Consider the following 22342-nt stretch of genomic DNA (forward strand, 5'->3'; position numbering starts at 1 on the left):
CCTTTCTTTATTTTTGGGAAAATTAAAAAAAATGGTCACAGGCTCTGCAGACTGCAGCCTCATATTATTATTGTATAGACCTCCTCGTTCATTTGATTCCCATTCTCTCTCTTCTTTTTTGCACTTTTTAATGGCACGTGATTTGAATCTGATTTGGGTTTACTTTAAGTAAAAAAAATTGAGCTGAGATTGGAAGACCATGTTCTGAATCTGATCTTCAGTTACTAGGTTTTACCTTTTACTTAGTAAAAGTTAGTCAAGGGAAAAGAAAAGGACACTGTTCCTTTAATAGCGACACATCTATTAATTGTAATTATTATTGATTATTATTTATTTGGTGGCTTGATGTTCACTTAATTAATTGAATTTGGGTTTCAGGGGCATATGTAGTTTAAGATAAGTGATTGCCGCGTAGGAAAGTTAATGCATCTCTCCATATATTATTATGGTCGTGATTTGCTGTTAATTTAATGATTCCCATCCATTTCATTGGGGGGGAATCGGATGTAGTCAGATGCATTGTGCAACAATTTAGGTAAATTACAATAAAATAATGCTCGAGCCAGATCATTAAAAGTTGTCGAGCTTTGAAGTTGAGCAGCTTAGGTCTAATTAATGTCGACTTATCTAATCCTTTTTTTTTTTCCTTTGCTTTTATGTATGGCAAAGTTTCATTCATATGGAAATTAATGCAACGAGCAAGTCCTATGCAATGCAACTGCCATTTCTCAGGTCTCACACCTCTTTTGTCGATGCTCGCTTAACTCTCTAGATCTTATTATTTTTTTATCTTCGCTTCCTCATAGTGAAAACTTATCTTTCGTCGACTGATGTGTAGAGATGCTCGCTTAATTCTCTAAATCTTATTATTTTTGTACCTTCACTTCCTTGTAGTAAAAACTTATCGCTATTTCTCTCAAACTCTTATCACCAAAAACAGAGAAAAGTAAAACCTTGTAAAAATTCTCACACCCAGGAAAAGAAAAAATTTCAGAAATCAGGAATTCTTTATCCTCCAATGGTCAATTACAATTATTGTGTAAGAAGCACATGGAAATTATATAGTTCACTTAAATACAGTCCTAAAACAATAAATTATATAGTTCACTTAAAACAATAAGAAACGACGACACATGTGCTCACATAATGCAGGCGATAATTGAAAATCAAATATTCTTTTCTTTTTTAATAAACAAAAACGCAATCATTCATTATTATAAATATGATTACCAGCTAATGGTATTATTAATTATACTCATGAAAGATTACTCTCATTCATGATCAAAATTGACATCGTCACTAACACAAATCCACTGCCCCTTTCTTTGCCAACTTCCACAATTAGATAAGATCGAAATCCTTTCATGTGAACCATACAATATGCACTAGTACTATAACTCCAGCATTCAAGTACTCATAATTTGATGAGACTGCTTTCATATTATAGCCTAGTCAACTTTTACTTAACTTTTTTTTTTAAATTAACTTTTACTGGAGCTTTCTCCATCATTAAAAGATAAGAAAAGGAAGAGGCAGTGGGCGGGGGGTTGTTCTGGTTTTGGACAGAAGGCATCGACTACATTGTGTATGTAATTATGTGATATCTGTGTGCAAACAAGTTGAAGCAAATATTCCATGTATATTGTTCTTATCGCCACACAAAATTTAAAATCACAAATATTATAAGATAATGGTGCTCTTCTTTGGCCTCACACGTAAAGTTCCACTTCTTTTGGATGGTTTCAAACTTTCTCTATTTTCCTTTCTGGTTCATATAGAATCTGGGAGATAATAGCTTATGATGGTCCATGACACGTTTCTCAATACAATATTTCTGTACCTTTCCTAGCTCTGCTCTTTCGATGAATCTTTTGAGGGACCATTTGGGACCAACGAGCGCTTCCAAAACCTTCACCATGTGAATGTCCTCATGCCTTCAAATATAAATCAAAATTTGGCACCTGCAACTCCTGCGGACAGCTACCAATGAGTTGGTAACTACGACATCCGTTGCAGACAAGTTTAAAGATAGTAATTAAGGTACTTGAGTAAAGAATTTGCTAAACCTTTCGATTAGCATCATGATCCCTCTACGAAAGATTTTAACTGCTGTCGAAATGCAGGGATCTTGTCTGCTTTAACCGCCATGACTAACCCCATTTGCTGATAGTCTCTCAGCTGCAAAATTTAAAAAGAAAAACAGAGAAATCGTTATTGTCATAAAGGCAATTAAATTGCAATAATTAAGCCATAGGCGCAATCAACTTAATTAGACATTTGTGGTAGAGTTTGAATGTCTTCAGCATAAGGAACTTTTGAGCTAATTGGTATTGCTGTGATCTCGAGAAATTGTCCAGGAGAAAAATGCTACGAACTATTTGAGAAAAAGCGTGGGAACTGGACTTAATGGCAAGATTCCGTGTAATTTCCCAAACTGTTTTTGTTTATTTGATTTTTCCAATCCTCGTTCACAAATCAAATAGTAACTTAAGAAGAGATTTTCAAGTTTTCCATCCCTTTCTTTCTTTGGAGGTGAACTACTGTTTTTGTTTATTTGTTTTTTCCAATCCTCGTTCACAAATCAAATAGTAACTTCAGAAGAGATTTTCAAATTTTCCATCCCTTTCTTTCTTTGGAGGTGAACTACCCATAAGTACGTTAGTGGATTAGGGACAAGACAAGAGTTTGAAGTTGAATAGGAATCAATACGAGAAATCAGGACAGGCTGCCAATATCTTTAATACTTGCCTCATGAGTTGCAAGCTGCTGAGTGTGCAAAGAAAATTCAAACGACCAGGAGCTTAGCTGAAATGCGTTTAAGGAAACAATTAGTAAATGAAGCACAAGAGACATGAAATATTATTTATGAGAAATGATCAGTACCTCATGAAAAATTTCATCTTCTGGCTTTATATATATTATTTCCTCGTCACTAGCACTCATGCCCTTTTTCTGGTGTGCATTTTTGTGCTGTATTTTTCCATCCGAAAACAAAATAAATATATGGCAGAGAGAGGGGAAGAGGGTTCAATTGGCATGGAGAATGCTTAAATGGCATACCTTGTAAACTTTACTGACTATTATATAAAACTTAAAATGAAAGAAATTGCGGAGCCCCTCTGTTGGCTACAAGAAGTGAAACAACAACTGTTATTTAAGTAAAAGAATTTGTTCCCAGCAGGTATGGAAATATACATAACCTCAATCCCATATAATCTGAATCTAACCTCATCTTCTGTAGCCCAAGAGACTTCATCAAAGAGCGCATCATAAAGAGGTGGCCAGAGCTGTGGAGGTAAATTCATCACCCGTTGAGAGACCAAGAGACCGACACTCTCTGCTTCCTTTCCCAAAAGTGCTCGCAGGTCATCTATTACATCCTTCTCTTGAGATACCTTAAGGAGAAACTCCTTAACCTCCATAAAACATTTGTGGTCCTATTAAGAATTAAAGAAACGCAATCAAGGATCTAAATAGTAGGAAAAAGCTATGTAAAGCTAAGAAAATGCCTACCAACAGATAAATGTTAGAATGATGTAGCCATGTGAATAACTGGAATACAAAAGGATAGATTACTTGCCTTATATCTGCCCAAGTTAAGGGCAGTAGCAAGAGCAAAAATTCCATTGTCTTCATCATCCTCTATTTTAACAACAGTTCCTACAGTGGTCTGTTCCAAAATTAAGTCTACAAAACCACTCAAATCCCATTCTATATCATCAAGGTAGGTCTGTAGCAAGGTCTTCACTCCATGAAAGTCATCAGGTTTTGGATCAAAGAAAGCAAAATCTGCTTGCACAATTCCCTTCAAAGTATGAACCAAATTCTCATAAAATTGCGAGTAGATACAATATGAAAGAGTATTTACTTTTGTATTTTAGCTATCCTGATACACAAATGCAACTATATGGACAACGAATACTATCAGAATTTTCTATCCCTTAAAAGAAATAGTACCAGAAGAATGTGCTTACATCAAACTCTTCTTCATCAGAAGACTCAGAGTGTTCATTCTTGACTTTCAAAGTATTCTTTCTCGATCCATTACCTAAAAAGAAAGATAAGGAGTCATTAGCACGTTCATTCTGAAACAGTTAACAGATAGCAATGTAATTATGAAGTGATGCCTTATCTTAAGGAAAAGGGCTATTTAGATGATGATGATATTAATACCTGTGGAGTTAGGTTGAGATTTTTTCGGGAGGTCTGGGCTGTGCATTTGGAGGATGGACATGCAGCTGGAGGCAACCCGAGCGACTTGACGAGCAAATGGGGAAAAAGTCAGAGGTTGATACTTCATCAATCGGCGATGCCTCACCGGTTTACGGGGCATCTTTGATTATCTGTTGCAATAAATGGCCGAGTAAGGTTCCGGTCATTGAGATTGAAGGAAACCCATATCTATAAGTAACTGAGATAGTAAGGCATATACCCCACATACAGTTCAGGTCATTTTGATAAAAAATAAGAATCCAAACATTTCTCTGTCCATGAAAAAAATTAGTAAATCCATCCTCTTTTTTCTTTGAGAAAGCACAAAAACTAAAAAATGCAATTAAACTCCACATGCTAAGGCAACCAGATAGCTGCGTGTATATAATTCACATTTGAAACTCACTTAATCCAGTTCCAAAGAAAACTAACTCAATACAAAATCTACTAAAACATAATGACCTACAGACGTTTATCACTTACTAATATGCAGCTATAATTTCATATTCTCACTGTTGTTGGGACCAGAAACAAACAATTTACAACTCAACTGAGCTGCTGAACCGAACAATTTGGCTTAGTTCAGGTAAGCTCTAAATATGACGAAGACCCCAAAATAATTTAAACCAAATGATTTCAACGGACTAAACACGGAGCTGCATGGCTTACAAAAAACTGGATGATTCACTTATCGAGAAAAATATAACAAAACAATAATTTAAATGAAAAATAGAATTGCTTCGTTGCGTAAGTAGGTTATTCAATTTCTTCACAAAACATAAGCAAACAAACATACAGAGAACAACTACTTTTTGATGAAACAGAACATAAATAGGAGTCTGAGAAGCAAGGATTATAATGCGAACGAAAGACTTACACCGTACTGGTAAGGAATTAAACCGAGTGGAGATGAGGACCTAAACTCGGCGACGGCGCGGCGGTGGGTGCGGCGGAATCTAGATGTTGAAAAGATTAATTGGCGTAAAAGCCAACACAGAAGCTCCAATGGCAAAGGCTCAAAGGGCCTTTTATATTTTCTTCCTCGCTTTTTGTTAGCTTCTCCTCCGAAAACATAACCAAAAGAAGTAAAAGGAACCCAATAACATCAATCATCTATACTGGTAGCTATAGCTAGGATCTCTGTACCCTCTCTTTCTCTCTTTCCCCATATTTCTTCAACCACCAAATCTAGATCCGGGGATTTTTAAAAAAAGAGTTTTGGGGTTTGAGTGTGGCTTGACTATCGGGCGTTTGGGGCGGTAAGGTCGTTTGTGGTGGTGGGTGCGTTGGGGCAGATATGGCTATCGGTCGGTGGGTGGCTGTGTGCAGTGGCGGATCCACATTGGGGTAAAGGGGGTCAACTGACCCTTGCAAACCAGTAACAATGGCTTGGGGAGAAGAAATGTGACCCCTGCAATTGCTGCTTCTTTTTCTTTAAAACGATAGGCCTTACTTGCTTGATTTGCAGACGGCGGCTATCTCGTTGCAGAGGCACTGTGCTAGCGCGAGGAAGAAGATGAGGATTTCCGACTTTTTTTTGTCTTCTCAAAACACACTGAACGACGTCGTGTTCTGATCCATAAAAGAGAAGAAGGAAGAATGATGTCATTGTCACGTGGGTAAAGCCCACTAAGTTTAGGTGAAACGCGCGTTTGGTCTGTAAATTTGTTGGTCAAACACGTTTGGTATCATTTTGTATTGTTAAAAACAAATAGCAACTTAATGGGCTAAGGCCTGGTTTCATGATAGTGGTTAGTGGGTAAATTATTTAAAAAGTTTCTCCTATGGCCAATATAAGTATTAATTTATTAATAATTCTTGTTTTTTTTTCTTTTCCTTCTCTCATCTTTTCCTTTTTCTTTTTTCTTTTTTTTCCTCTTTTTTCCTTCTCTCTTCTCTCCTCTCTCGCTCTCTCTTTTTTTTTTAATTGGAGGAGACGCGACACTAACTTAAAATATTACAAGAAGAGAATCAAAAGCTATCAAAGATGATATATTTTTACTCTAAGGACATGCAAGAGCAACTTGAGGCCTTGCATCAACCGATTAAACATGCGCGAGGAGATCCAAGTTTTGCTAAAGCTAAAAAAGTGATATTTGGAAGCTCAAGTGATGAGCCCCAAGAAGCGATGCGAGAAAATCCAAAAGAGGATATCTAGAGGGCCAAACTAAAGTCTCCTATTATGGATCAGGAGACGCGCCATAATATTGTTTTTTTTTTTTTCAACTTGTATGTGCTTAGCTTTTGTATGTTTTTAAATTAATTAATAATGATTGTTGTATGTCCTTAGCTTTTGTATGCTTTAATTAAGTAATAAAGAATGTTTTGGTTAATTAGTTTAGTTTTTGTGTGTGTTAGTTTTTTTTGTTATTATCTATGTTGCACCGATACGGATACGGGTACGGCGATACGATACGATACGATACGTCGATACGGCAAATTTTTAAAAAATAGGATACGGGTACGGCACCGATACGGCGATTAAAATAATATAAATATAAAAATTATAAAAATATAAACATATATATGTAAAATTATATATATATATATATGTAAAATTAGCATTTTGGGCTTTTTTTTCTGGTTCCTTATGTTTTTCTAGGCCATATATGACTTGTTTCAGTTCTTGGGCTCGGCCCAAATGAATGCATCAGAATTAAAAAGGTATAAAACAATTTTTTTAACAAACATGCAACTAAAACGGTGAGTATTGTAATTAGGGCACCCAACATCATCTTCTTCACTAGTTAGCCGCCTCTTCTTCGCACAGCAACTATCTGCAACTGCAGATTTGCAGCAGCTGCAAGCGCAAGTAAGTTATCTTCTTCTTCATTCTTCCTTCTTCCTCCTTCCTCCTTCTTCCTCTTATCTTTTAGTTGCCGTCAAAGTTACCCATTGATGTATCGGGACCGTATCAATGGAGTATCGGAGCCGTATCGTAGAGTCAACATCCTAGAAAAGTCTACGATACGCCACATGGCGTATCGGATACGTATCGATGCCGTATCGGTACCGTATCGTATCGGCGCCGTATCGGATACGAGCATACCCCAAAAATCCGGCGTATCGGTGCAACAGAGGTTATTATACTTAGCTAGTCTGGTTTTTGTGTTAATTTTCTTCACATTTTTCGTCAAGCAATCTTTGTAGATTGGTTAATAATAATATTGTGTATTCTAGATTTTTCTAAAAAAATTTGTGAGATTTTATATGTTGACCCTCGAAGAGAAAATTCCTAAATTCGCAACTGGCTGTGTGGGGTGTGATGTGGGGGTAGGTTGAGATGGGAGGAGGAGGGGTTTGACGAAGAGAGGGGGTTGTTGCGGCTTGGGAAAATATTTTGTTTGTTTTTAAAATATTAATTTTAAAGAATTCATCCATCCATTAAAAATTGAGTTTAGGTAGAAAAATTAAGTATAAAGAAAAATAAATAATATAAAAGGAAAGTAAAAAGAAATTAATGTAAGCAAGGTAGAATAGGAAAGAAAAAGAATAAAAAAGAACAAAGTTTATTAAAAAATATTAAAAAATAAAAGGAAGTGTAAATGGAGAAAAGGGGATTCCTTTAAATTTTGAACTGAAACGCACATTTGATGTTTTTTGATACAATTTTTTTATATTTAAATTACGAATTTGCTTGCTACAGGATGTTTGCTTGTTCTCATTCATACAGACATTGCATTGCAAAAAGAAGATTATATTGCCACAAAAATTCAATAAAAGTTATAAAATTCTAGATACTTGTCTTTCATGGTTCAAAACTTCAAATAAATTAGTTCATACCACTTATTATTATACTGGAATTTATCATTATGCTTGAAACACATTATAATTGAAAATGCTTGTGTTTTTTAAAATATATATATTTTTAATTGCAATAATTTACGTTCAAAACGTTTACGCCTTAAAATTTTAAGACTTACGTCTCATTTTACAAGGAATAAAAAATCTCAATGAGTGCCTTACCTTTTAAAACATTGGTTTCAATCCACAACCCTAATTGTTTATATTTTATTTTATTTTTTGGTTGGTTAGCATGAGTTTTTGTTTTGGTTAATTATGTTGAGGCCCAAAAAATCCACAATTGGGCCTGAAAATATTCTCGGTCCAAAACGATATATTATTGAGAAAAGACTCGATTTGGAGCACACGAAAGTCCGCCACGCACAAGTCACACTCCACGTGCCATGCCAAATAAATAATCCGTCATGCTAGGAATCGAGATTAAGATTATAAAATGCATTAGCTCTACAAATCCATGCTAATTATCCCACCAAGCATCATAATTAAAACATGCCAAGCGACATGCCATGCCAAGCACGAAATCGTTATCTCACACCCAACCACGCTACAGGCCTAAGTGGGCCCAAGCCACTCAAACACCCGGGCTTGCTTGAGTGGGTTGTGGCATGGATGGTAATGAATCAACATGAGGCCCATTGATGGGCCGAGAAATGGAAGGTCTCGGATTGCTTGGGAGCCTCGAGACTCAAGCTCATTTCTTAGGCCCAAATATGTGGGTGAGCACAAGAGAGAAAAATAGCCCAATAGCCCAAGCAAAATAGCATATTGACACAACCAAAAAGCCCAATGTTTAACAAAAATAGCCCACTTGCTTAAGGAACCACCTTGGCCCATACAAAACCCCAAAATAAGCCACAAAAATCTCAGCCCTTTGCTGGAAAAATAGAAGCCACGTAGAGAAGGTCTGCAGGATCATTGAACAGAGTTGCTGGGAGGTTCCAGCACATGGAGGGAGCAAGTTTCAAAGCCAAAACATCCAAGGAACCAGGGGGTATTAGCATGTAAGATACCAAAGAGAGAAACACCCTTCGAACCAACATATATATCCCAACTCCTTTTCTCATCAGACTTGGCCATGAAAAAAAGGGAAGAAAGCAATAAAAGAGATGGCTGGGAATGGGAGTCTGCCATTGAGACAGCTGCGGGAAAATGGGGCCTTGAGCTTCAAAAAAACTATGATCTGGTGCAAATAGACAGAAATTTCATCAAAATGGGAAGAGTCAAGGAGGGAGATGAGAAAGGAGAGGAAAAGCTTGGCCAAAATGGGTAGAAGCCATTAGGGTTTCTTGAGAAGCGGTGGTTTCCAGCGGCTATAAAATAAGGCTTCTCCTACCTAACAAATCCAACTCAGATTCAGAGAGCAAGCATTCTCTCTAACTTGCAAAAAACCTAGCAACCTCGTGCACTATTCACCTTTCTTCTCCATTCTTCTCTTCTGGCAGACAGAGCATTTGTCAAGCTGCTGGAAGAACTCTGTTCTCTATTTCCTCTCTCTTAGCCAAATCTCTCACAAAACTTTTCCTTTCTTACCCTAACACTTCATTTTCCCTCCAAGCAAGCCTAAATTTTCTCTTAGTGCTAAACTCATGTTGATTTTGCTTCCATGCCACATGTCACTCACGCTGAGCTTAAGAGTTTATTTGTAAGCATGAAGAAATTACCTGTAAGTTGCCATTGTTTTGGCTGGTGAAGGTAACCAAAATACTTCCTAAGGCTTTGCTGCATTTTCGAAGCATTTTTGGGGCTTAATTTTTGAACTCAGACAAAGGGGATAATTTCATCAGTCTGCCCTTTACGGCAGCCCAGCCCATTTACAGTTGCCGGAAGAAAAAGTCCCCTACAAATTACTACAAGTTTTGTGTTTTAATTAATTGGTGAAAAGTTTGTTTTGGTAAATTCATACAAAACAAAAATTAACACAAAAACGAATTTATACAAGGTATGTAAATTTACTCCCCTAATCTCTTCCTCCCCTTTCCTCTTCTCCTCTCATCCTATTCTCTTCCCTTCTCCCATCTCCTATTCTCACTTAAGATCACCTAAAGTGATTATTCATAGAAATGCTTTTTGGCCTATCTAAAATCCTTCCCAAATGACCCTTACATCATCTAAAGGTGTAAGTGAGATATAAATGTGGCTTTACACATCCAATTTGCAACTTGCGCATTAGAGATGCTATAATGACTTTAACAGTGCGTTTGGATGAGGAAATTTAATAGTACAAAGGATGTCATAAATGACGAAATTTAAAATGACGAAAATTAATGTTCTAGAATTTGTATAGCTTCGTGTTTGGGTGACGGATTTAAAACACGGAATTTAACCTTTATTTGTAAAGTTATATTTTTTTAAAACTCAATCTCTCTTAAGATTTTAAAAATGACGACTTTTAGATAGAATTTAAAGTTGGGATTTATGATCTCAAAATTCCAAGTTTTTTCCCACGAGGAATTTCTAAATTTCTATGTTTTTTTTAATCCAAACACGAGAATTGGTTCATGCCAATTTAGAAATTCTGAGTTTTGTCAAAATCCCAAGTTTATTTCCCTCATCCAAACGGACCGTAAGTGATTTTATGGAGAAACACTTCTCCCCATCCCTAGCAACGTTAAAATCTCTTAAAGTGATAGGTGATTCGGGCTCGTTTAAGGCCCAGTTTGGAATTGCTTTTTTTCGTCAAAGTGGTTTAAAGTGATTTTAAGGAGAAGCACATGGAAGGTGCTTCTCCCCAGAATCACTTAAAATCACTTAAAGTGATTATATAGAGAAACACGTGGGAGGTGCTTCTCCTCATAAGTGATTCTCATACGTGATTTTGGCCCTCCTATAATTACTTCTAAACAGGCCCAAAGTTTTGGCTATATTTGGTGACTATTGGATTTTATTTTATTACATTTATTTGATTGAAAATGATAACACTAATTCAATAATGTGTTTGGTTGATAATACACATGATTAAGGGATTGGATTAATAAAAAGGTGCTATTTACATGGCTAGTAGGATTATGTATAATCCAATCCAATTTAATCCCAATATTTTAGTAGGATTTCCTACTACATTTGGCCCTAATAAAATTAGACATCCACCAATCCATATTTATTTTAATTTAATAAATATTTAATTAGAATTATAAATCATATCCAACTATATAATCCTACTACATTTATGGATACAACCAAACCAATCCATGAAAATAAAATTTAAGAAACTGTTCACATTTTGGAGCACTAATTGTGCCCCGTCCAAAAAGATATACATGACTTAAAAAGGAAACTTATTTCTTTAGACATGTAACAACCCATATCATTTGTAATTTTTTTTTCATTTTCCCAATTCAATCACGTGACAGTCTGTCATAATCATGTACATAAGTATGAGTTACTATACAAGCATTGGGCCCCAGACAGAAACAACAGTGGAATGGGCTCCAACTACTCCCCCACTTCCATCTAATCCCTCGTTCTCTTTGGACCTCCAGATATTTCATCACCTTTTGTGCAAAACAACAAACTACTTTCTCACTTCAAAAAATCTATATTTTAAACATTTAAAAATATATATAAGAGCATCCACAATGGTTCAATAGTTCAATAAGATGAATTATTTTGGCATTTATTGAAGGCTTATTTACTGTAGTACCCTCTGAAACTTTGGTCAAATCTCATTTCTCCCTTGAAAGTTAAAGTGACCCACTTAACCCCCTTGACCATGATTTTGTGTTCCACTTTATCCCCTACCATAAACCCCATTCAAAATTCTATTAAAATTACGTGGCAGGGATATTTTAGTCATTTTCAACACATGGGTTATCTACTCATCAATCTGATAAGGAAAAGTGGATCGCACATCAAACATGAAAAAAATAATAAATAAAAATTAATTTACCTTCAAAAAATAAAATATATAAAAAATCAATTACATAATTACAAAATTACAAAATCAATTTCCCAATCTCCCTCAACAGCACCAACCCAACCCTAGCCGCTTTCCCATCCCTAACTCCAGCCCCTCCCTAGTCGCCCCTCTCTTCCCGTCTTTCTATTTCTCCCTTTCTAGCCGACAAGGCATATTTATTCAAGAAAGATAGAGCCAAGCTCGATCCAAGTCGAAGAAACTCGTCGGCGAGTGCCAGCCAAGAGCCACGAGCGGCCCACGCGCCGCATCATCGATGAGGGTTAGCCTATCTCAATGGCCTCAAGCTCTTCAATCATCTTCTTCATATCCAATTTTTCAGCCACAACATCAACAACACCACCAAAAATTAACCCATCTCTACCACCCAAAATCCAATCTTTCACTGTAGTGTTCAGATCTAGAACTTGGCCACCACTACCCACATCAAACTTCATATCCCCAACTCTTTTCTTACCAATTGGCTGGTACATATGCATTTTTAGAACCCTTTTTGCAAATCAAGAAGAAAACCAAATAAACTACACTTAAAGACATTCAAAATCCAAAGATAGCAAAAAACAAGTATTCCACTTGAAGACCAATCTGTCCCATCACATCCGCCTAGCAAGAAGCGTGTGAAGAAGAAAGAAAAAAAAGATAGAGAGAGGTTGCGTAATTGATTATTTAATTTTTTATATTGTGTAATTATGGTGTGTAGTTGATTTTTTTATTTTTTAACTGTAAATAAATTTTTTATTAGTTTTTTTGGTCTGTGGTGGATGTGTAATTATTATTATTTTTTATTTATAGAAAAGATCGTATTTCATTAAACCGAAAGGAACATTACATGGTAAGAACTAGCATGTTAACGCCGGCCTGGTTAAAACCTTCTCAGATAAACAAAATTCCAGGATAGGAAAGAGTACCATCCATGCTATTGACTAAACAGAAGAGTCAAACAACTTATACTAAACAAATCAACCAAAAACCCAATCAAAAAATCCTTAAAACAACATCTCATCACTACGTAGGTACTGTCAAAGAAGTCCTCCTATGATATAAAAAAAGCATCATAGTTCTTTGTACAGAGTCAAAAACGTACTATGGGTATCAGAATAGATCTAGCTAATCACCCAACCGTAAAACCATTGAATCACATCCCAACACTACGTAGATTCTGTCAAAGAAAGCTTCCTATGATCTAAAGAAAGCGTCATAGTTCTTCGTACAGATTCAAAAACGTATTGTGAGTATCATAACAGATCCAGCCAAACCCCAACAGCCACCTCTAATTTTCTTGATCCAGAACCCCAGCTGATAAGCAAGGGAGACCAAGATTGGCCTCTTAGCCTGAAGAAAATTCCGAAGAAAGATCTTCATAGTAGGAACGTTCATTGGTTGCCAAGCCCACAACCATAGGAGAATTATTAGGGAGATCTTGGAGACCACTCGAGGCTGGTCTCCTCCGCCTTGTCAACAAAATCCTCGATAAAAAAACTATGCTTACTAGAAAAATCCATGCCACTAACAATCAAATGTCCAACACCAGTTTTCGCATGCTTCTAATTCCTGCTTGGTGGCGCATACTTGTTATCCCTTTGAGCAGAAGAGGCGGTGGCCACCTCCATAGCGTTAAGATGGAGACCCCTCACCAGCGACTAGCTCCTTAGGAACCTAGAAAAGAAGCCAACGCAGCCACCCCACGGAAAACAAAAGAGCGAAAAAAAAAAAAAAAGAAGGTCGTACTCAATTCACCAAGAACCCAAAGAGACAATTAGAGAAAACTGAGCGAGACAACGCAAAGAATGAGTACAGAAAACTGGCGAAACCCTAATCCTAGCCGTCAAGGCTCTCTTTGCGTGAACGAGAGAGCGACCCTTTTGTGGATGTGTGATTCACTTTGCCTTATTAGATTGGTGGGTAAATAACTCATGTGTTGAACATGACTAAAATATCCCTGCTACGTCAGCAATTTTAACATAATTTTGGATGGAGTTGACGGTATGGGGTAAAGTAGATCAACAAACCATGGTCAAGGGGGTTAAGTGATAGTTTAAATTTATTGGCATGTAGGCCCCATAGTTAGCCTATTGCAATTCAATAAAGGGTTCATCACATAGCACCCCCTATTGTGATTGCATCTATTGTAATGAACTAAATCACACCATTGCAAGTGAGATTTTATCGTTTTAGTTTAATTTCATGCAATATTAATCCTAACCATTACAGATGCTCTAAACAATCCTTTTACTTGCCTTTATTAATCATACTTAAAAAGATTTCATTACAAAAATGTTAGTATAAAATATTTTTGTACCATACCTAGTAGCTAGGGTTATAGGCTCATGACAATAAACTTGAAATTCAAGTGTTTAAGAGTATTTAATTGTGCACATGAGTCGTGAGGTCATTTATTTCTCAGTATCACTTATAAAAAGAAGACAAAAGTACTTTTGGTCCATGTGGTTTACCACTTTTACCACCTAGGTCCGTGTAGTTTCAATTTGATCTTTTTTGCCCCTTTGGTTTTCAATTTAAGCAATTTAAGGACAATCTCTAATTTTTGTCAAATTAGAGTAACTGTTGTTACTTGTTGAGGGGCATTTCAGTCCAAAAATAAAGGCTAAAAAAAAAGAAATAGAAAAAAGAGAAGGGAGATAGAAATCTTTAGCCACATAGACTTTTAGCCTTGGCCCAACAGCTCCGCCTTTACAAGCCACCTCCTTTCTCCTGGGACGATGATATTGAGGAGTAGAGGATTGTGGAAATTACTCACAGGGTTGTGTCCCGGGTGGGTTTTGCTGAATCTAATAACCCAATTGCACAAGACCCATAAAGGTTTAGACCTAAGAGAGCCGATGTTTTGCTCTCTCTCTCTCTCTCTCTCTCTCTCTCTCTCTCTCTCTCTCTCTCTATTTGAAGGGGATGCTAGGGATCTCGCGTCATTCTCACAAATATGATACAAATACAGCAACAAGGGAGGCAAAAGATGAGATTTGTTTGGATCTTTCCCTTGTCAATGTACCCAACCAACAACCTACTAAACCCAATAGCATTACCCCAATGTACCAAACCCAAACCCAACGACCCCTTCGCGGACCTTATAGTTGCCAATTTCAATGACGCAGTGATCACACTAAGGTCACTCCCAATGGGAAGAACAGAGAACTAGTTTCCCACCTAACTCTCCTCCGGCAACCCCTGCCTTGATTTCTTCTTCCATGTCGTTTACCACTTTAACCACCCTCAAGTTCATCTCTAACCTCCGAGAAGTCCGCATCATTGAAAAATCCGACATGAAAGGCTTTTACACGATGGTGTGGCTGAGGGCTTCTTTTTCTTTTTTTTTCTTCTTGTTTTTCCTGCTTTTGTTTTTGGACCGAAATGCCCCTATACAAGTAACGACATTTACTCTAATTTGACAGAATTTAGAAATTGTCCTTGAATTGCTTAAATTAAAAATCACAGGGGTAAAAATGATCAAATTGAAACTATATGGACTTAAGTGGTAAAAGTGGTAAACCACAGAGATTAAAAGTGACTTTTTGCCTAAAAGAAAGGTTATATACTTATGAAAACTGTCATAACATTTTGAAAAAAGGAAAAGAAGAAAGTGTCATAACATATAAATGGGATTATAAAATCTAAGGTGTGTAGTTAATTGGTATTTTTGAAAAATTTGAAAAACTTTTATTAAAGGATGAATTTTATGGATTTCTATAAAAAGAGTAATACATTCATGAATTTGTATGAACTTTTATTATACTTTGGGTATAACACAAAATTAGGAATATATGATCTTAAAATAAATAGGATTAGGATTCAGAGTTGAGAGTTATTCTAAAATACTAGTGAGCAATGAATTAATTAATTATAGTATGTTTACTAATCAGGAATTGAATTCCACATATGGAGGATTACTGTGTTTATTTCACATCAAAGAATTGGAATTCAATTCTTGGATGGGATGTGGTATTCTAATTCCTAAGAACTAATCCATTATGAATTTATCTTTTTTACCCATATATCCCCACACAATTTTTAAAATTTAAAATTTTCCATCTACTTTAACCCAACAATGAGGATATTTTAGTAATTAGCATCACTCATGCCCCAATTCCATATAATTTAATAAACAACTTCAATAAGAATCCGGAATCTAACTCTTCTCAATTCATATGATTTAATAAACAACTTCAATAAGAATTCGAAATTTAATTCTCCTCAATTCAACTTCTCCTCAAATTTTATTTTATTTTTTCAAAATTTCTCTTCAATTCAATTCATCATTAATTTAATTACTTCTAATTCAATTACATATTAGAAAACATGTCATTAATGTAAATATCAGCGGATGATTGGATGATGAGATATCATACAAACGGGGACAGAGTTACGAATTGGGAATGGGAACGCATTTCTCCAATTCTTGGCATTGATGTAATTCTGTGGTAAAACAAGGTCAAATTCACCGAGTCAACGCCTTAAATTTGTTCCCAACAACTGGAGTTCAATTCCTTTCTCTTCCTTTCTCTCTCGTGTTTCAGTTTTGTTTTCCTTTCTTTCAATTTCTCTCCCTAGAAAGTGAGAGAAAATTCAAGCCAAAAACAGCATTGTCATGGAGGAAAATCACGCCCCAGCTTTGGAATCAATCCCAAACGGAGACCACGAGGCTGCAACCACCACCAACGATTTTAATACCCATATCCATACCAACAACGACCATGGCTGGCAGAAGGTCACTGCAAAGCGCCAAAGGAAGACCAAACCCTCCAAGGCAGATTCAATCAACAATCTCAATAAGCTCGTCCCCGGCGTCACGATCGCTGGCGGAGAAGGCGTTTTCCGTTCCCTGGAGAAGCAATCGGAGGATCGACGCCGCCGGATTCTCGAAGCCCAGAGGGCGGCCAATGCCGACGCCGACAGTCTTGCTCCGGTGAGATCGAAGCTCCGGTCCGACGATGAGGATGGGGAGGACAGCGATGATGAATCTGTGGCGCAGAACGTGAAGGCCGAGGAGGCGAAAAAATCGAAGCCTAAGAAGCCAAAGAAGCCTAAGGTCACGGTCGCTGAGGCGGCAGCTAAGATCGACGATGCAAACGATCTCTCGGCCTTCCTCATTGACATTTCGGTGAGTTTTGATTCTGATCTAGCTTGATCTATTCATTTGTAAATAATTCTATCTAAGTTTCTAAAACTTTTTAATTAATTTGAATTTCGGCTTGCAATAGGCTTCGTACGAGTCGAAGGAGGACATACAGCTAATGCGGTTTGCGGATTATTTTGGCCGTGCATTCTCTGCAGTGACTGCTGCGCAGTTTCCATGGGTGAAGATGTTCAGGGAATCAACGGTGGCCAAGCTTGCCGATGTAAGTTTTTCTCTATTTTTTAGAATCATATTTTATTATTAACAGGCATAGTAGTTTATATCTATACCTGATTGATTAAAAGGTATTTGCTTTATGCTCTTTTCCATTCTATTTTTCAAATGTAAAAAAAAACAAAAACAAAAACAAAAACAAACCAAGGGCATCAATTTTCATGGAAAACAACATTTAATTATTCAATCCTAATGGAATTTGGTCATTCAAGTGTAAAAAGTAAATTTCTTTTGGATCTTGATTAAGGTTGACGAATTATCCGTGTCCTGTTTCCTTTTTCATGGATAATTTTTGGGAGGTGTAGCTTCCTTTAGGTTCTTTTATCTTTTCTCTTTGGATATTTATTCGCACAAATTTGATCCTTTGTTTGATCTTGCTGGATTTTTTTAGTTGGGATTAGTTCAATTGGCTGTTTGTTTGTTTATTTATTTATTTTTAACTGGGGCTTCTCCTTTGTAGTCCCTGTGTTGAGCAGCATGCTTCCTTATAAATATTATTCCTCTTCTTCCAGACAACAATTTTGTACATATCGTTTCTGATAATGAGGTGGTATTTGTGCCTTGAAGGCAAATAAGTTGGTGGATATGGTAGCAATACCTTTATTATTGTTGCAATACGTCTAGTCCTCTATGTATATTTTAATGTTGTGCAACATTTTTCCATCACTTCTCTGTGTACTCATCGATGACTTTTTATTGTCACATGTTGAATGCAGAACCTATCAATCTAAAAGACATATGTGATGATAAAGATGATACTTGCGATTGAAAATTGGTAGCTAAAGTAACTTAAAATTATTGAGGACATTATTGGCTTGGGACATTGACTGACATAATAAAGAGGTCTAAATCAATTGCTTTTTCATAATTACATATATATCTTCCTACCAGTTTCGTTTTATCTGGTTTGCAAAAATGATGTTTCTAACATTCTCTTGCTTATGACCCCCTCTTTTCTAGGGCTTAGTAACTTATTGGTAGAAGTAATTTTGTGCATATATATATATATATATATATATATGCCTGGAAAACCTAACCACATAGTATATTCTTTAACAGATCCCCCTTTCCCATATTTCTGAAGCCGTTTACAAGACATCAGTCGACTGGATCAGCCAACGTTCCCTTGAGGCCCTTGGATCCTTTATATTGTGGTCTTTAGACAGCATTCTTGCAGACCTTGCAAGTCAGGTAGCTGGTGCCAAGGGCTCCAAGAAGAGTGTGCAGAATGTTTCATCAAAATCTCAGGTAATTCCCCTCTCCCTCTTTTGTCTTTTACTTGTCCATGAATTCTTTGATAGTTTATGTTCTTAAGTTGAAAGCTGATGTCCAGAGGTTGAGTTTGTTCCATAAGATGATGGGTTTTCTTGTATAACAGCTTCATAAATGTCATCCCTTTCTCTGATTTGCATATGGAATGATGTAGTGATTAGTTTATGTATTTCCTTATCATGTGATTTGGAAAGTGTTCTTTTGCACTCAATAAGTCCATCCATCACATAGTTCAATGTCTTGCTTGAGCTCCACTTTGGTCTTTGTTTTGTGAAATGGAACTTCTTATGCAAAATTGACCTTTATTCAAATCCCAGGTTGCGATATTTGTGGTTGTTGCGATGGTATTGCGAAAAAAACCTGATGTATTGATTAGTATATTGCCAACATTGAGAGAAAATTCAAAGTATCAAGGACAAGATAAGCTTCCAGTAATCGTATGGGCAATATCTCAGGTAAGTGGATAAGAATATAACACAGTTTTTTGTATTGCTCTTTGTTCATAAAAGAAAATTATAGGTTTGCCCCTCTTATTATGCTTCTTATAAAAATGTTATTGGATGTCAAAAATGTTGTATGCAGGCTAGTCAAGGAGACCTGGCTGTTGGGTTGCATTCATGGGCACACATTGTTTTGCCTCTAGTAAGTGGAAAGGGTAGTAATCCACAGTCCCGGGATCTTATTTTGCAGCTAGCGGAAAGGTATTAAAAGATGCTTATTTTTTGAAGCATTCGTACTTTCCTTTTACATTATTTAACTTTAAAATCTGCTAATTTGGTTGCAGAATTTTGTCTACACCAAAAGCTCGTACTATTTTAGTAAATGGTGCTGTCAGGAAGGGAGAGCGTTTGGTGCCACCTTCTGCATTTGAGATACTTATTGGAGTTACCTTTCCTGCACCTTCAGCTAGAGTTAAGGTAATGGTAATCGGAAATTCACTGTATTGTGAGTTATTCATAGAAATATTTAGTTGTTTCATTCTTCTTAACTATGATGTTTTGTATAGGCAACCGAAAGGTTTGAGGCTATATATCCGACCCTAAAAGCAGTGGCTTTAGCTGGCTCTCCTAGAAGCAAAGCGATGAAACAAGTTTCACTGCAAATATTGAGTTTTGCTGTTAAAGCAGCAGGAGAAAGTAAGCAAATTTGACTTCCTTTGTATTGTAGTTTATTTTCTAAGTAGTAGGAAAAATCATGGGTTCTTAAAATGGGATTAACGTGTAGCTGTTTCTTACAGGTATACCTGCATTGTCCAACGAAGCAACTGGAATTTTTATTTGGTGTTTGACCCAACATGCTGATTGCTTCAAGCAGTGGGTGAGCTCTTCTACCTCTCATCAACATAATTGCATTCTTCCCAAAGACTATTCTAGAGAAAAACTAACACACTTCCATGCCTTTATTTCGTAAATTTAACAATCTGATTTTTGGGTCGTGCATTAAATGTTCACAGGACAAGGTTTACCAGGAAAACTTAGAAGCGAGTGTTGCTGTTCTGAAGAAGCTTTCTGATCAATGGAAAGAGCATTCTGCAAAACTCGCTCCTTTTGATCCTATGAGGGAAACTCTCAAAAGTTTTAGGCACAAGGTAACCCTTTTTTTCTTATTGTTTGGAGTCCTTGCGTAGTTTTTTCCCCAGTTGCACTATAATTATATGCAATCTTATCCATCAAAGTACTTACCATCACAAATGCTGTTATGTGGATTTCGTTACCATCACAAATGCTATTATGTGGATTTCGTTATCTTACCAAACTTATAGATGATTTAGTTATATACAAGTATTTAACTTGTTTATGCCCTTTGGATGCTACTATTGCTTGTAGAATGAGAAGATGTTGGCCAGTGGGGAGGATGAGGCCCACCAGGAAAAACTCATCAAGGATGCAGACAAGTATTGTAAGACATTACTGGGGAAGTCGTCACGGGGCAGCGGGTGCAAGAAAAGTGTTGCCCTTGCTGTCGTTGCCTTGGCTGTTGGTGCCGCTGTCATGTCACCAAACATGGAGTCTTGGGATTGGGATTTGGAGAAACTAAGAGTGACTATCAGCTCTTTTTTTGACTGAAGGCCTTGGTTAGCAGGATGAGTGAAGCAGTTTAGAAGCTGATGGTGCAAAGCATCAATTTGTTATGAGGAAAGTAATTTAATTTACTCCATAATAAGGTGGCAACAGATGGGAAATTCTATTTATACTTTTTGTCTCAAAGGGATACGAAACTAGTAGTAGTTGGAGGTCAATACTGCTTGAAGGTTTAATTTGGTTGGTTTAAGCTGTTTCGGGCTTTTGGTTTTTGGTGTAACTTTTCATGTCTGTTTAGATCTTTTTTTTAAAAAAAAGTTTTTCACCTCTAACATCTACAATACCAGCAATATGTTAATGAGAGCTGAGATGGATGCATTTGTATTCTCGGATTAGTGTTTCAATTCAAAAGGAATTTTGAAGATAAAAGTTTGATTATTTATTATATTCATTCAAGTTTTAAATTTGATTATTTATTATGTCAAGCGATGGAATATCACATCTTCATGCTTTTCTTGTGTATTTTTCTAAATCTCAGCTTTTCACAAACGGGTGTAAGATTGCAAAAACTGGTCATCTACACGGATAGATATATAAACCTTAGCAAAGTAGTTTACATGTGTTGGTCATTGCCACGCATAGGATTATTAAATTGTACATGTCCTGTCGTAGGATGTCTTTACATTTTCATGAATAATCTTCGGGTTCAGCAAATGGGTATTTTAAAAACCCAGCTTTAACTTGGTCAGGATCTTCCGGCGTCGACCAAGGGTACTTCATGGATGGATCCCTTGGGAACTTCCTGAAGTTCAGAAATGGTGCCCAAAGAAGTACACTGCACAATTGGAGAAACAAAACAGATTGTAAGTAAGACTAAGATTCCGATGGCAATTAAATTGTACCCAAAAAAAAAGAGACACAGCCACTTACCCAGGAAAAAACAAGAAGACACACATGAACTGCAAATACATCTCTAAGAGATTTCTCTTATACCACCTTATCCGAAGCCAGTTCATGATGATTGGCTGTAATCACAGAAAAGCGTTCCTCTGAGAGTTCATCAACAAATAGAAAGCGCCAAAAAGCTCGATCTCGCAAAGAAAGAAAGCATGAAGATAAGTAAATATACTTACTGGCATGAGAAGGAAGTACCAGAAGGCAATAACTCCCGATTGTATCAAAACCCATGTCAAATCTTCCTCAAAGTTGACACCAGTGACAGCAAATGCAGGCTGCTCAATCTGCTAACAGAGAGAGTTCCCATGGAGTTTGTTATTACCTTAATAATTTCAAAAGGGTAAGCAGATTAGAAGCAGAAGCAGAGATGATGAGTGTCTTACAGTGGCCAAAACTGCTCCAACTTGAATTGCCAGACTAGACTTCTTTAGGTGAAAATAGTCAGCTGGGTTTTGAAAGATGCTTGTGATGACTGTCTGAAATAGAAAAAATTGGGATCTTTAATCAGCTCAATAAAACTTATGAAACTATACTGGGAAAAAGTTGAATGGAATTTACAAATTTTTTTTTAAAAAAGCATACCTTTTCAGGCTTAGGATCATAGGACTGTCTGTGCTGAGAAGTGATTGTGACAGAAGTACGTCGTGGATGGCTAAGAGAAGGCAAAGCCTGGGGAATTTGGAAGGTGAATGAGCAGCTCATTTTAGAGCTTTCTGTGTGCGTGTTCTTATCTTTACGAATTCAGTTTCATGGCAGAAAATGCATGGAATTTCTTAACGAATAAAATTGAAAAAAAGAACA

General features: G+C 36.6%; 3 protein-coding genes across 6 annotated transcripts; 1 reads left to right on the top strand and 2 right to left on the bottom strand.

The window, feature by feature from the left end:
* Positions 1198 to 5776, bottom strand: LOC18792016 (protein BCCIP homolog). Of its 3 annotated transcripts, none has more exons than XM_020555361.1 (10): positions 5090 to 5776; positions 4174 to 4343; positions 3975 to 4048; positions 3581 to 3805; positions 3228 to 3437; positions 3061 to 3126; positions 2884 to 2970; positions 2749 to 2805; positions 2067 to 2178; positions 1198 to 1961 (listed from the first exon to the last, which is right to left on the bottom strand). In XM_020555361.1, the coding sequence occupies exons 2-9, from the start codon at positions 4331 to 4333 to the stop codon at positions 2080 to 2082; spliced, it is 978 nt and encodes a 325-aa protein (XP_020410950.1). In that variant the 5' UTR covers positions 4334 to 4343; positions 5090 to 5776; the 3' UTR covers positions 1198 to 1961; positions 2067 to 2079. The 3 variants fall into 3 exon arrangements, with proteins under 3 accessions (XP_020410950.1, XP_020410948.1, XP_020410949.1); XM_020555359.1 differs by having other exon boundaries at positions 1198 to 1970; XM_020555360.1 differs by having other exon boundaries at positions 1198 to 1980.
* LOC18793085 lies at positions 16394 to 21035 on the top strand. The gene is made up of 10 exons (XM_020569960.1): positions 16394 to 17042; positions 17143 to 17280; positions 18351 to 18539; positions 18881 to 19018; positions 19146 to 19264; positions 19348 to 19480; positions 19570 to 19699; positions 19801 to 19880; positions 20017 to 20151; positions 20390 to 21035. Exons 1-10 carry the CDS (start codon positions 16530 to 16532, stop codon positions 20627 to 20629), a joined length of 1815 nt encoding a protein of 604 aa, XP_020425549.1. The 5' UTR covers positions 16394 to 16529; the 3' UTR covers positions 20630 to 21035.
* Positions 21129 to 22324, bottom strand: LOC18792070 (NAD(P)H-quinone oxidoreductase subunit L, chloroplastic). Of its 2 annotated transcripts, none has more exons than XM_020569973.1 (5): positions 22124 to 22324; positions 21925 to 22017; positions 21718 to 21825; positions 21515 to 21609; positions 21129 to 21419 (listed from the first exon to the last, which is right to left on the bottom strand). In XM_020569973.1, exons 1-5 carry the CDS (start codon positions 22241 to 22243, stop codon positions 21272 to 21274), a joined length of 564 nt encoding a protein of 187 aa, XP_020425562.1. In that variant the 5' UTR covers positions 22244 to 22324; the 3' UTR covers positions 21129 to 21271. The 2 variants fall into 2 exon arrangements, with proteins under 2 accessions (XP_020425562.1, XP_007227674.2); XM_007227612.2 differs by having other exon boundaries at positions 21718 to 21828.

Source organism: Prunus persica, chromosome G1, assembly GCF_000346465.2.
Source record: "Prunus persica cultivar Lovell chromosome G1, Prunus_persica_NCBIv2, whole genome shotgun sequence".
Lineage (NCBI taxonomy): Eukaryota > Viridiplantae > Streptophyta > Magnoliopsida > Rosales > Rosaceae > Prunus > Prunus persica.

What these genes read in the sequence shown, in the direction of transcription:
- LOC18793085 (XM_020569960.1), top strand. Translation starts at nt 16,530, where the DNA reads ATGGAGGAAAATCACGCCCCAGCTTTGGAATCAATCCCAAACGGAGAC. An exon ending in CCTTCCTCATTGACATTTCG is followed by an intron (nt 17,043 to 17,142) that starts GTGAGTTTTGAT and finishes GGCTTGCAATAG; the next exon opens with GCTTCGTACGAGTCGAAGGA. An exon ending in ATTTTGCAGCTAGCGGAAAG is followed by an intron (nt 19,265 to 19,347) that starts GTATTAAAAGAT and finishes ATTTGGTTGCAG; the next exon opens with AATTTTGTCTACACCAAAAG.
- LOC18792070 (XM_007227612.2), bottom strand. Translation starts at nt 22,243, where the DNA reads ATGAGCTGCTCATTCACCTTCCAAATTCCCCAGGCTTTGCCTTCTCTT. An exon ending in ATGATCCTAAGCCTGAAAAG is followed by an intron (nt 22,018 to 22,123) that starts GTATGCTTTTTT and finishes TTTCTATTTCAG; the next exon opens with ACAGTCATCACAAGCATCTT. An exon ending in GTCTTCTTGTTTTTTCCTGG is followed by an intron (nt 21,420 to 21,514) that starts GTAAGTGGCTGT and finishes CCAATTGTGCAG; the next exon opens with TGTACTTCTTTGGGCACCAT.
- LOC18792016 (XM_020555361.1), bottom strand. Translation starts at nt 4,333, where the DNA reads ATGCCCCGTAAACCGGTGAGGCATCGCCGATTGATGAAGTATCAACCT. An exon ending in TTAACTTGGGCAGATATAAG is followed by an intron (nt 3,438 to 3,580) that starts GCAAGTAATCTA and finishes AATTCTTAATAG; the next exon opens with GACCACAAATGTTTTATGGA. An exon ending in TAGTCAGTAAAGTTTACAAG is followed by an intron (nt 2,971 to 3,060) that starts GTATGCCATTTA and finishes GGAAAAATACAG; the next exon opens with CACAAAAATGCACACCAGAA.